The sequence below is a fragment of the Mus caroli genome, chromosome 4 (assembly GCF_900094665.2).
Source record: "Mus caroli chromosome 4, CAROLI_EIJ_v1.1, whole genome shotgun sequence".
Lineage (NCBI taxonomy): Eukaryota > Metazoa > Chordata > Mammalia > Rodentia > Muridae > Mus > Mus caroli.
The window spans coordinates 57321228-57335671 of NC_034573.1; the positions used below are offsets into that span (position 1 = coordinate 57321228).

At 49.9% G+C, this 14444-nt stretch overlaps 1 protein-coding gene across 6 annotated transcripts in view; it reads left to right on the forward strand.

Annotated features, from left to right (window-relative positions):
* Col27a1 (collagen type XXVII alpha 1 chain) overlaps nt 1–14444 on the forward strand; it is a 119720-nt gene that overhangs the window by 14385 nt on the left and 90891 nt on the right. For all 6 annotated transcript variants that reach the window (XM_029476283.1, XM_021159800.2, XM_029476282.1 and 3 more), the window contains exons 4-5: nt 3071–3124; nt 6611–6664. In XM_029476283.1, the coding sequence (XP_029332143.1) occupies nt 3071–3124; nt 6611–6664 (108 nt within the window). The remainder of the gene's footprint in view (nt 1–3070; nt 3125–6610; nt 6665–14444) is intronic.

Here is a 14444-nt window from a genome sequence, read left to right on the forward strand (position 1 = left end):
AGGGACAGGCACAGAATAGGGTCCCAGGGTCCAGGACGTCATTATTTAGGCCACCCAAACCAGAGCAATGCACTCAGGCCTGTACTCGAGTCCCCTAGAACCCAGGTCTGTAGAATGTCTCCCTATCTGCTGATTGACAGAGGCAGATGCCAGCAGGTCTGACACTTTGTGCAGAGCCCCACTGCATCTGGCAAAAAGAGCGGGTGGGAAGTCTTGTTCAAGAGCAGGATCCCCTTGGACTGGCTACAGGAGGTCAGGACACCAGGGGAAGCCTGCAGGGCTATTTCATGTTTCCATGGCTCTGTGTGTGTGCATGCACCCTGGCCCAGGCCTCCTCCTGCACTCCCTGGACAGAGACAGGCCTGCGGCCCCTGCCCCTCCCCCACACAAGCTCTCTCAGAGGCCTCCTTGTTTCCAGTGTGGAGTGGAAAAATCCCACCCCAGCTCATGATTCATTGGGCTCCCCCGCTCAGGCTGTGGGCCTGGAAAGAAACAGCCACGTTTTCCACTGTGCAAAGGCAGGCCTCGCTCAGATGGAGCAGAGGGGCCAGAGCACCCACCATTGGCCGAGCCAACAAAGTGAACACTGAGTCTGGCAGGCACATGGCTGCAGCTGGGCTGGGCAGCTGTGACCCAGGTCCCTGGCTGGTGGGCTGCAGGTGGTAGCTATGTCTCAGCTGGATTGCTGTGTCAAGAGCCAGGCCATAGGCTGACCTTCCCAAGATGAGCTATAGATGCTGAGTTGGCCTGGGGTGTGCTGCGTAGACGTGTTAAATGAGGTCAGATTCTGGAAATGTCAGAAGGATACCTCCAGGCTTCTGCAGTTGTAACCTCAGCACGGCTTGACTTTCTGGCAAATGGGGATGGTCTCATTACTCCCTTACCTGATAATCCCAACTCGAAGATGCCAGCACCTGCAAAGATGGGTGTGTTCTTTTTCCAGGTGGCCACAGAAGGGAAGGGATTTAAGACAGGCTACATGGTTAGTCAGAGACAACTGTCAAGCACTGACTGTGAAGAAGTTGTCCAGGGTGGCCCTGTCCCTCTGCTCTCAGCTAGCTGTGTGGCCTTAGACAAGATGCTTTGAATCTCTGATCTGTCTCTGATTTTTTTTTAACCCATTGGAAGGGCTCAGGATTCGTCTGGCTGTGCATTTCCCTCCAGTTGTGGGTCACCTGCCTGGGAGAATTGAGCCAAGGAGGAGGGCCTACTGGAAAAAAAGACATTACTCTCCCCAAAACAGTAGCAAGGGGTGTGTAGCTTATACTGATGAATGGGGAAATCCCAGGGGGGTTGCCTAGCAGAAATAACAACTCATGCTATTTGAGCATCAGCTTCATGCCAGGCACGAGGATTAGCACGTTTTATAGATTATCCGTGGCGACGAGCTATTATTATCCCCATTGGACAGCCATGGAAACCCAGGCTTGGCGAGGGAGCGAAAGCCGCTGGCATAAAGCCACCTCTGAATGGCAGGGTGCTGTGCCTGTGTGACCTCCAGCCTATGCTGAATCCTGTGCTCTAGAGAGGAGGACGGTCTGGACCCAGTCCCAAATCGATGTGGACTGGGTGGAGGGTACTGTCAGCTTGGCTGGGGACACCCAGAGGCTCAGAGCAGGTTGGGACTTGCCTGAGGCCATTCTGTGACCCTTCTTCCTCTCATAGGGCTGTCCAGTGACCAGTGACTAACTGGTGCTATCTCACTGTCTGGATCTGGGTTATGAATCTCAGGGAGAGAGAGCCCCGGAGTATTCACAGGCCAGCGTGCCAAGCCGAGCCAAGCAGAGTCGAGCTGCCCAGTATGAGAGCGCGATCCATTGCCAGCCAGAATGAACTCAGTTTTTAACACTGATTGTAACTCGGGCAGGGCAGGGCAGGGAAGCTGGAATCTCGTGGATGGTTATTCGAAACAAATGAATTCCCAGGCCTCGCACTCCTAGAAAGCCTGGCTTCCTTTGAGGGGTTTGGGCTCAGTCTCTTGCATGCACATTTGCTAATCTCATTTTCTTCTTTGGGGTGGAAGAGATGGGTCATTAGTTACTACATGCATTTTAAAGGGAGAAGCTGAGACCCCGGGCAAGAGGAAGTCCCAGCATGCTGTGCAAAAATCAGGATGCAAACAGAGTTAGCAGCCCACTGCCTGCTTTCCTGCGAAGGGAGCTGAGATGAGACCGTGCAGGTGTATCTCAGTCGCTTCCCAGCTGGGCCTTTCTCAGTGCGAAGTGAGGAGCCATTAAATGTTGTTGAACAAGGATATGCCTGGAGATTAGCCTGGAAGACTGAGGCAGAGGGAGTTATAGGGGTTTGTTGTAACTTCTTAGGGAGTTGTGATGATGCTGGACCCCACGGGAACAGATGGGCATTTCAGTGCAGGCTCTGGGGCAGATGAGGCAGTAGGAACATACTATCTCTTGTCTTTAAGGAATCCTACAAGGACCTTTGCCCTTACACAGGCCAGGATATCAGTGGCCACACCCAGCTATGAGTGGCAGCAAGGCCATTTGACCTCAAGCCCAGCTGTTTCAAAGTCCCTGCATGTGCCCTTTGTGCTCCATGTCCCTCTGTGGTGTGAGGATGCTTGGTGTGACCTTGGCTGAGTCCCTTCTCTGCCCTGGCTCTGCAGAGAACTTGGCTGAGCTCAGAGTTTGCCTGCTGTTTTGTGTTATCAGACATTTGGCAGAGCCCTGGGGGTAGGATGACTCATTTTCTGTGTTAGTGCCTTTGAGGGGACTGCCATTTGCTGAGGGATCCAGGCTTCCAAACAGATATTTCCCCAAAGGAAGAGAGGGAGGGAGGGAGAGAGAGAGAGAGAGAGAGAGAGAGAGAGGTCAAGGAGGCTTCCTGGAAGAGATGACACCCTAACAAGTTAGCTGAGTGATACAAGACAAGGCTTCACTAACTGGGAAAGAGCCTGAGAACCCCAATAAGCATGGGTCCCCCAAGGCAGAGAACTCAGGGAATTCCTCTTCATAGCTGTGGGATTTTTGGACAGGATTGTTGATTAACTAATGATTGTATTTTTCTGCTGTACCTTGGCATTGTCTCACACTATTCTTGCTTCCTCTTCAAGGGTCCCCCTGGGCTTCCAGGATTACCTGGATCTCCGGGCGCAAGAGGTCCTCGGGTAAGTGAGGGTGTGCTGGGTGTCCTTTGGGGGCTCTGGATGACCTTTAGTTTGCATTCCACTGCCCATGGTACCCCAGCTTACTGTGAGCCACAGACCTTTTCCTGCCCTTTTCTGTACCCATTTTCCATTGTGTCTTTTTGGGGTGGACATGGTGTCACATGGTCACATTGTCACATGGTATGTGACAATAATGACTTTGTGCCCTCCGACTTGTACTGCGCATGGTGACCTAGGGCAGGGCAGGGACTCTTGAAGTCCATCTGCATAAGCAGATACTTGACCTGGAAAACCCCAGTGTGGGAGGATGGGACACTGGGGTGCCTCCTCCCATTTCTGCCTGGCCATAGTGGCTTTGTGTGTCTGAAGGAACAGTTTTGTGGCCCCAGAGAAGGGCTGAACTACCAGGCTAGAGTGGGGCTCAAGGTCAGCTGGATTGCAGTAGCTGCTGGAAGCACAAGCCTGAGGGTCAGCCACTTCCATACATGATACCTGCCTGTCACTTTATGCTGGTCTTCCACCCAGCTGTGGCCTCTACAGGGTAGTGTGGGCATCCTTATTCAGGGATAAGGCGTGACTAGCAATATCAGGACTGCAGCACAAGATCTTCCCAAATGCTGGAAGCCTAGGGTCCTCTGAGAGGAAATTCTATCTCTTCCTGGCTGGGACCAATGGCACTCATATCCTAGCTCAGACTGGTTGAGCTTTCCTCATGCCAAGGGCCAGGCAAGCACCAGAGGAGGAAACTGCCTGCTACATATTTTTAGCTCTAAGCCCAGCAGTTGGTTTTAGTTATGTAATTAACTCAGACCCTGTTTCTTTCCAGACCTGGCTGTGTCTCCCTGAGCCCAGAATTCTGGAACCTTCCATCTGATTTGCCTTTTCTCTTGGCTGCAGAGCCTGCTGGGGTGCATGCCCAGGGTTAGTTAGGAACTATACAGGTGTCAGGGTCTTGCACTTTGGCCCAACATTCCAGGTCCAGGCAAGCTGATCCCAGTTCCCAGACTTTGCCTGACCACCAGCCAGCTTTTTCTTAGCATCCTCTGCCAGGCAGTTCTTCCATGCAAAGTCCTCTATCTGCAGCTCAGATGAGACTCCACCCCTTTTCTGCTGACCCTCCCTGTCTGGAGTGCCTTAGCAATTTGCCTGGCACAGCCACACTCCCAGAGCTCTGTTGGCTTAACCTGCATGAACATGATACCACCAGCCTTCCCAAGCACCCTGGGAAATAGGTGCTAGAGTTCTCCTTATTTTACAAAGGAGAAAACTGAGACCTCCCAAAGGTACAACCCCATTAGATAAAGTCAGAGTAAATGCCAGAGGCGAGCGAGGGCTAAGCCTGGGCAGTTCGATTCAATAGCCCCCTCACCTTCCTGAGTGTCCATTGTGCTGGTTTTTCTATCAGTGCGACCTGGGTCCCCATCTGGCCTCAGTAGGAGATAGGCCTTCCATCTTACATGTTGCCTAGCAGAGTCACTGGGTGACTGTCTAGGAAAGCTTCCTACCAGGGAGCTGTGTTGACCTTAGGGGAGTCTAGTCCATCCCTTTTTCTGACCTCAGTTTCCTTACCAATGGAGACAAGGCCCTACATTCTGGAGCATCCTTGCAGGTTGGATGACTCTGGATATGTTTCAGGCTCTCTACCTGCCCCACTCTGTGTCTACATTGGAAATTCCATAGATCCCATAGCTAAAAGAAGGTTGGGTTAAACAATCCTGGTGCCTCTGTGCACACAGCAGTGCTGGGCCCTGGGAGGGTCGGGGTCCTACCTTAGCTTACACAGAGCCCTGTATCCCTTTAGACTCCCTGAGCCTGAGGAAGGATGGGGAATCCCCAAGCCCCCAGTCACCGCTCCAAGAAACTCCATCTATGGAATTAATCTGCTTGGCTCGCTGTCAACTATGCGCCTATGAGGCAGTGGCTGGCAGGATGCAGATGGGACAGCTGTGAGGGTGTGTGTGGCACAGCCAAGATCAAGGAGGAGAGGTGGCTGCTCTTAACCTTTTAAGCCATGCTTGTTTCTGGTGGGGCTTTGTGTGTGGGGAGTGAGGCTCAAGGAACCTTCCTCAGTATTCCCCATTAAGCCTGTGCTCTGCCTACACCTTCAGATCCTTGGCAGACTGAGCACATGAGCTTTTCCAGACTCCTTAGAGAACCACAGGTTTGGGGTGTTCACAGGATAGGGAGACCAGGGCTGGGGGGGGCAGGGTGCAGACTGAGTGAGGCTCAGAACCTAGACTAGGTCCTAACCTGTTATACCCCTAGACTGTTGGAAGGAAGACAGGAAGGGCAGACATAGTACTATAAATTCCCCAGGCTGAGGACTCTCCGGAGACTCTTTCTTTCTTCGGTGCTTAGAGAAGGGAAGGGACCCAGTTCAGGAATGAATAAAGGAGGAGGTGGCAGGGCCTGAATGAGACAGGCTGCAGCTGTGGACGGCTCAGAGAAGCAGGGAGGAAGCTGCTTTAGACGCAGTCAACTGACGAGCAGGAGGGATCTGCACAAGGCTATGAGAACCTTAGGGAGCTGTGGACCCTCCAGATGCCCCTTCCCACTCCACCTACTCCTGACTGTTGTCTCCAGGCAAAGGCCCTGGGACATGACCCACCTCTGTGAGTTTGTGGTACTAGGCTGGAAACCCGTGGATGGGTTCTTGCTGGAGGAAGTGGAGGTGAGAGAAGGTCCCTGGCAGAGGGGCCTGGACGATGGCTTGGGTAGAAGAGGGTGTGGAAAACCAGCCTGTACCCAGCCTCTGCAGAGTCCACTCTTGCATGCTTGCCCCTCTGAGGTGTGACCTTGACCAAGTCTCTTGAATGTCTGGACACAGATTCTAGCCATGATTGGAGTACTGCCTTGCAGCCTGCAGTCAGAAGGAAGGCTCTGACCCTCTGTAGGAGGGTGCCTTTGTCCCTGAAGGACCATGTCTACCCTCCATAGAGGTCCAGCCCGAAGGTTCTGCTAAAGTCTAATGGGAGAGGTTACTGAGGTTAGGGTAGTCCTAGGAGGTCCTCTGGAGGAGATGGCCTCTGAGTCAAGCCTTGAGGATGGATCTAGTTTCTGAGAGTAGATAGACAGGCTGTTCTGGGTGGGTGCTGGGGACAACTGGGGCCAAGGAGAGTAAGTACCTGGAGGTTGGAGAGACTCCTGTAGCTAATGTAGCTTGGGCCTGAGGCTGTTGTAACAGTATAGGTCCAGGAGCAAGGGGCTCAGACAGGTTAGGCCAAAGATTGCTCTGCCCTTAGCCAACCGAGCACCCTCTGAATGCTGGCTCCTGTATCTTCACATCAGGGGTAGGGCATGGGATGATGGGATAAGGCGTGGGATGTGCCTGTATAGCCCTAGAATCCCAGGGTTTCTCTCTCAGAGGAAGCAGAGGAGCTGGCAGTGCTGCCTAATGGGGTCTGAGGAAGGGGCTCTCACAGCAGACAGCAGGATGCTGCAGGCAGGCTTTTCCTCATCTTCTTTTTCCTCTTCCTTTCCTTCCAGGGTCCTCCTGGGCCGTACGGGAATCCAGGCCCACCTGGCCCTCCAGGAGCCAAAGTGAGTATTATCAGTGGCTATGGGGTGGGGCCTCATTTGTGGGAGCCCCTGAGGAGGATGCTTGGGGTCTGTGGGGGAGAATTCCCTTTTAGACTGGAGACATCCTAGTTTCTCCCTGCACCCTGCTCTACACTGGGGCTGTCTATGCAACACAAAGCAAACAGCCTTTGGGTTTAGCTTGTGGTTGTTTGCAGGGTTGGAGTAGACTTTGGGGAGGTGTGGCAGCTTTGAACTGGGATAGACATATAGGGATGGAAGGATTGGGGTGGGGACCAGACTGATCCAGGAGAAAGGGTCATACTGGAGTGTGGTGCAGCCTAGTGTAGAAGAGGTGGGTGTGAGAGAATGGAGACCAGAAGAAGCTGAGACACTGGGACTCTCTGGCATTGGCCTGAGTGACAGCCTTCAGGCCAGAAGAGGGACTGAGGTGATATCGTGTTTGCAAACCTTCAGCCTAGCCAGGGATGGTCCTGGGAGATCCCTGAAAATCAGGAGAGCTCTGAGCTGGAGAGAGAGTGGGCGTGGGGGTCAGAAGAGGCTGCCACCTCCCCTAGGATCCCCCTTGGAAAACAAGATTTGTTTCTCAGGAGACTGTCACAGCCGGGGCTTTGATGAGGACAGAACTCCAGCCACTGGGCTTCTACAGAGGGTAGACAAATAAGGTATCAAGCTGGAGTAGCACCCAGGGCAGCAACATTTGGGGACCCTGGAATGATCTCCCCAAGAGAAGGGGTGGGAGAAGTGAGAAGGGGTAGCATGAAGGTAGGTGAATTACCCACTAGTGTGGGCCGACCAAGCAAAGCGGAATCTTCTGGCTCCCTGGCTTCCTGCCCACCCCCGTCCCCGTGCCAGTCACGGGGTAGCCAGGTGGACAATGCTGAGCGTTGCCTGGTCAGGGTCCAGGGTCACTCTTTGCTAAGCCAAATGCAAAGGTGAATGGATTGAGGGAGTTTCAACTGTCTGGCCTGGGTCATGTAGAGTAAGCAATGAGTGACCTCTGAACCCAAGCTCTTGAGACTCAGAGTGGCCCTGGCTGGCCCATGCCTGAGTCCTTGTACAGAGCTGCCTCAGCCCTACCCCCACCCCAGGTCTGTGACTGTCAGGTCAGGCTGGACTGGGGCCCCTTCTCAGAAGGCAGGCAATGGGGCCCTCGGGAATCCTGTGCCCAGCGGCTGCTGTGTGCACCAGGTTCTAGCCAGGCCCATAGTGTGGATAAAATAGCCCCTGTGTTGGATTGCACCTCTCCCTGTAGGCATTGTGCATGGAACTTACTCACTGTCTCATTTGGTCCCATACTGACGAAAAAGATAAGTGTGAGAACTCTACCCATTTACTGATGGAGAAACTGAGGCACTGGTCAATGAAAACCCAGTGCAGGAATTTGTCCCAATGGGTGAGGCAGAAAGGGTTTTCCTTGGAGGTTTATGTTTGGCAGAGTCTAAGCTTCCATCAGGATATTAAAAGGCTGGGTTTGCCCTTGGCTTTCTCCCTTCTATCTGCTCCCTTGCTTGTAGGATGCTCTGCCTGCTATTCCCTCTGGCCCTTGCTAGCCCTCTTAGCACTGCAGGCAGCCTAGTCCATCCTGCATGGATGTGCAATGTGGCAAGAGTCTCTAACTGTTTCCCCCAAATGAAGGGTTTGACACAGAGGCTGGTCCCTAGCAGGCAAATCTTCCTGCCACATGGAGCTTGGAACGTGTGGACAGGACTGACTGGCTGAGTCTTGAAGTTATTCTGTGCCAATCTAATATGGAAGATGTTGGCTTAATGCAAGCACTTTCTGACTGGTCCTAGGCCATGCAGAATGTGAGTATTCTGCCTTGGGTGTAACCGAGGGTGTGAGTTCCAGAGAAAACCATGAAATGAAAGCTGCATCTCCCATTGGGACTCCTATAAAACACCACACGCTATAAGGCAAAGGCCAGGGCCTTTGCCTGGATGCTTGGCTGTGAGCACAAGTGAAGTGGAAGTGACTCAGGCAAGACCAGCTGGTCAGAGACCTCAGTCTGCTGAAGTCGACCTCATTCTGTCTCTGATCACGTGGTGTGGCCAGGTAGAGTTCCTTCTATCTAGATAGAACTGGTGACTTAGCTGTGACAGAGAAGAAGGAAAAGGAGGGGAAGGAGGGGGAGGAGGAGGAGAAAGAGGAGGAGGAGGAAGAGGAGGAGAAAGAGGAGGAGGAGAAGGAGGAGGAGGAGGAGGAGGAGGAGGAAGAGATATGTCTGAATTGGGGGAAAGATGTCTGGAGAGGATTCTCATTGCTCCTCAGGGCCCTGGGAAGTAACCTGGAGGAATCACAAGGCTGGCCTTGCTCAAGCCTTGCACATAGCTTACTCTCCTCTTTAGCATAGCTTTAGCCTCCTCTAGAACTTCCCACCTATCTAGTTATCATCCTTGGTTTTCTGAGACCCTACTACGTTGTGTTGACAGCAATAGTGGCACAGAGCCTGCCCTTAGCAGGACTGGTAGGGTAAAGATATCCCACCAGCCTCCAGGATGGGAGGCAAAGTCAAAATGAGCAGGAAAGGAAGAGAGGAACAAAAAAGGGTTTTATCCTTCTGGAGGGTCAGGAGCAAAAAGTGGCAAGACTAAGTTCTAAGTTCGGGGGACGAGAGGCCTCAGAGAGCTGCCCTCACTCTGCAAGACTGATCTTACCACTCCCATTTTACAGAGGAGGAAACCCAGGGCCCAAGGGTCACATTTCTAGTGGGTGGCAAGGCAGGATTCCCAGAGTCTGACCCCAAAATCAGGCACAGAGCTACAGGATACCTCGAGCCTCCTGCTCTGGGACTTGTCTAATACTGAGTGTGTCCCATGTGGGATGTGGTTTTCCCTCACCGAGGCTGCTGTCTGGCCCTCCTCACTTTACATTCCATCGCAAGCATTTCCTGTTGTGAATGTTTAATCCTGAGTGTGTTCTAATGGCTGGTGGCAGGCACCCTGTCGGCATTCTTTCTATAACTGTGTTCCCTGTGCAAAACTAACTTCTGCTAAGATACATGTAACCTCTTCAAGAATCCAACTATACCTGAGTGTTGGAATATCTAATTGTTGCACTAGGATAAGTTCATAAAAAACAGAGTTTCCAGCATGGACTCAGGAACCAGAGGGGCCCTATCTGAACTCTGGTTTCATCCTGTGTTGCCTCTGACTTTGGGCTAATTATTTAAAGGCTCCAGATCTGGCTTCCATTCCTGTAAATAGGAATCATAATAGCTCACACCTCGCTGCATTGTTCTTGGGACTGAACTGTGTGTATTTTTGTGTATGTATAGGCATGTGCAAGCAGCATATGTAAAGAACTTCTAACATGCCTGCACAGAATAGCTGAGGGTGCCTAGCTGTCATGACACTGCCTTCTGGGAAGCTTGAGCTAACACTGGAAAAGCATTAGAGGAAGACACTGAAAAAAAGAGAATTCGTTATTTTTGCTGATTAGCTATGGCATGTTTTCCCTTATGTCTGTTTGAAATGTGTTTCACCAGTTGCTAATTATATTACTGGGGGTATTAGGATGTTGCCATGTCATTGACATGTAAATTTATTCATATATGGAAATTACTTAAGCTTCATTCACAAGTATTTTCCTGGTTTGTTCGTTGCCCATAAGGCTGTCAATGGTGATTTTCACAAATGGAAGCTTTATTCTATTTGTAAAACTTTACAATGATAAGGCTGGAAGGGTTGCCCAGTTTAGTAAAATATCCAGGAATCTGAGTCCAGTCTCCAGAATCTGTGTTAACAAAAAACTTAGGTGTGATGAGACACATTTGTAATCCTCGTGTTAGGGGAATGGAGGCAGGAGGATCCTGGGACTTGCAAGCTAAACAGCCTGAGCTACTCATTGAAACCCTGGCCAGTGAGAGGCTCTGTCTCAACATCCACTCCTCTCAAAAGATAGAGAACATGTAACGAATCATAGCAGTCTGTCCTGCAGCCTACACATGCATGTACACACATGTGCATGCACACTTGCACATCCACAACACATTAACAATATTAACATTTTTAAGGTCTAATGACTTGGAGAAGGATCTACTGGCTGGTCTGGTTCTTTCCCTTTACAGTTTTAACGTTTTAATTTATTGTTATTAATATTATCGTGTATGGTTTTGTGTACATGGATGTTTGTGTGTGTGTGTGTGTATGTGTGTGTGTGAGTGTGTGTGGAGTGTGTGTGAGTGTACGTGAATTCATGCCATCGTGTGATTTGGAGGTGAGAGGATACCATTGTGGAGTCACCTCCGGTTACCTTTACATGGGTTCTGAAGAGCAGGCTTAGGGTGCCAAGCTTCCACAGAAACACCTTCATTGGCTGAGCCCTCTTCCTAGCCCCACTTGCTTTGGATGTACTGGGAATTGAACATAAGGTCCCATGAATGTTAAGCATGTGCTCTATCATTGAGCTGCAGCCCCAGGCTTATTCCCTCCCTCCCTCCCTCCCTCCCTCCCTCCCTCCCTCCTTCTGTCCCTCCCTCTGTCCCTCTCTCTGTCTCTTTTGCTCGTGTTAGGCTCAGATGTGCCCACCTTTACTTCTAGTTATTCCATAATATAATTTGTCCTGGTACATTTTAAGCCATCTGGAATTAATCTTAGTGGGGTTGAGAAGTGAACTTGCTCTCCATTGTTGCTCTCCCATTGTAGTTAACCATTTATTAAGCAGCCTTTGCTCTGGCGATTGTTATGGGATAGACCAGGGTCTGGTTTAGGTCACTCTGTTGTGTTTTATTGTTATTTGTCTGCACGCTAGTTTATGTGACACTTAGCCTGATTATGTGTTTCCCCCTCTGCTTCATTTCAAACATTTCCAGCTTTTTTTTCTGTTAGATAAATTTTATTTACATTCTCATTTTAAAATCACTCTTGGTTTTTGTTGTTGTTGTTGTTTTTCTAAAGCTGAAATTAAGTGCCCGTATTAATTTGTGAAGAGTTAACATCTTTAAAATAATAAGTTTTTCTAACCACTACCCACATGGTATGTATGCTTCCTGATTTGGTTGAGGCTTTTAAGCATCTTTCAGTAAACTTTTATAGTTTTATTGCATAATCCCTGTGTATTTATTATTCAGTCTATACTTAGAAATTTAATGTTTTGTTGCTGTTAGATTTTCTGCTGGCTTTCTGTTACTGAGGAGAACTTTTGTATGTAACATATGACCCTGCCTTTTCTCTCTTTACTGAAGTATATTGTTTGCCCTGCTCATGTTTCTGTCGGTTCTCCTGAATATTCTAGACAGGACGTCATGAGGTTTGCAAAGACGGACATACTTTTGTCTCCTCCCCCTATTTGTTTTTCCTGCTTTATTGCATTGGCTGGGACTTCTGAACCTGAGAAACAGTAATAGCCACAAAGGAAATCTTCAGAGGAAGTTCCAGGACCTAGCCAGATGTGGCTTCTGCTTCTCTTGAGACTCTGCTTGCTTATTCATGAAGTGTTTTGTGATGCTGTCTCTGGGCCAGGCCCTATACTGTATACTTGAGGTCACAGGAGAGTTATGGAGGATACTCCTACTCTAGCGCTTCTTGATCCTTTGTGGTTTAGTCTTTCTCTGGCTCATCTTTCTGGGTCTCCGTCACAGAGAGCCCTCAGGTTTCTACTCTTGTTCCTGAAGGGATGAAGCCCAGAATGGTTCCTGTCCCCACCATACTCTTAACACCTAACGTTCATGTTTTACCCTCTTATGCAGTCTGCTTGGCTGTAAGGCTTCATGAACTAGTCCAAGTAGAGGCCACCATATGGCTTGTTCCCGGTCACCATATGGCTTCCTCTAGGTCACATGGGCATGATGACTGAAGAAGTGGGTCTAGTGACCAGACCCTTGTCCTCAACACACAAAGAATTTATAAAATATCGTCTTTTGTTTTCTCTCTCACCTTTTGTAGGCATCTGGCTGTGTTTAACCCATGGCCCACCAGTTGCAAAAGGCCAAGGATCACAATGAACGAAGCCAACACAATTATAAATTTACTTAAAACAGACAGTTTATGATCTTTTTAAAAAATTTGCTTGTGCAGACTCAAGTATGAACTTTGTAGATGACAACAGGGTGTTGTGATGTCAAAAGGTTGAAGACACCAGAGAAATCTCCATCCTAGAAGCCATCCTCTGTCTAAGCAGGAGTACCTTGAACTGACCCTCCTGGTCTTCTTCTAGTTAGCCTCAGCTTATCTGCAATCCTTTCAGGGATTCATCTACATCTACACAAAACTCTCTCAGCCTTCTCCCTGCCCTTCACTTAGCACTGATGAGTAGATCGTCACTGCACTGTGCTGAAATGTGAAAAGTCTAGCTTGCAGCCTGACTTCCTGACCTTAAATTCCTCCCCCTTGCTGTCTGACCTTGGGTAAGTGGTAGCCCTTTGTTCTGACTTCATTTCCTCTTCTGTAGAATGGGGCTCATGAATGTGGTTCTTTTATAGATTTGGAGGTTAAATGAACTAATATGTATGAAGGGCCTAGAAGAATACTCATTAAAGGTTAGGTTGTTGTGACTGCTCTCTCTGGAGTTTCTACCCAAGGGGCCTGACTCCTGGGTCTTATTCTTTTTCATGCCATTCCTGGTGTTCAATACCATGCCTGGCTTGTAGTGAATGTTCAATAAATATCCACCATATTAGTCCATCTTTGGACAGAGATTATATCCAAACACTCTTGCTGAGACTGTATAGGAAAATACATCAATTACTAAGGATTCTGGCCAGGGCTTTGAGTATCTATCAGTCTTTGTAGTCTGTGAAATGGAAGAATAGAGTTCACAACGACATATTCCTGTGTGCTTTGTGTGCCAGCTCCTCTGCTGGCTGCAGACCACGGTGGGCATAGTGGGGTGGGGAGAATCTCTGTCCATGTTTGGCCACAGGAATCCTTGGTAGCTGGGTAGCCTGGTCCAGGCCTTGCACTGTGAACATATAAGGCATGGAGCAGGGCTTCTGATTCACAGAGTGTGGGAGAGTGTCTCAGAGGAGTGGCCATAATGTTAGGTGTGTCTAGAGGTGGGGTTCTATAGAAATCCCGCTCCCCTGGGGTGTGGGGCTCAGGGTGATAGGATTAGGATTCTGAAATCTACCAGTAAGGGCTGGCCTTCACATTGGAGCAGTTGACTGGACAGATGATGATATAGCTGAGAGGTGGTGGAGAGCGAAGAACCTCAGGTTGTAGACAAAGGCTTTGATGTCAGCCAACCTGCTTCCTACCCACTGGGTTAGCCCAGGCTGCAGTGGCTTCTCTAAGCCCCAGTCCCTGTCCTTCATTTGCAGTGAAGAGCTGGGATGTAGAGCTTACCTCACAGTCCTGGCAGTAGAAGAACAGGCAGAGAGGTTCTTTCCAACCCAGGAACAACATGGTTTCTGGTGGAGATGGACCAAGTTAGGATTTGGGAGGTCTGAGTTCTCCCAAAAAAAAGACTTAATGGAAATTAAATAGAGTTGTCCAAGCCACCCTTCCCATGTGTCACAGCCATTATCCCACTGGCCCTTAGCCTAGAAACCCTCGAAGCCAGTTTGCATGTGAGTGTGCATGTAAGCTATATGTCCCCCATTATAAACACAAGGAAATCAAGACTCGGGAGGAGAAGACCTGTGGTCCTACTGTGAGCCCATGGCAGGCCCAGGGCTTCCACCAAGGACTTTTGACTCTGAGCCCACTAAGGCAAGGAGGCCAGAAAGCTTAGGCAGAAGGGATAGGGGTGGGTTGGAAGCTCCTAGCATTCTCCTGCAAGTGACAGCTTTCTTTTGTCCCTGTGAGACGCAGCCAGTGAGCTCTTCGGCTTTCATGCTGACCCA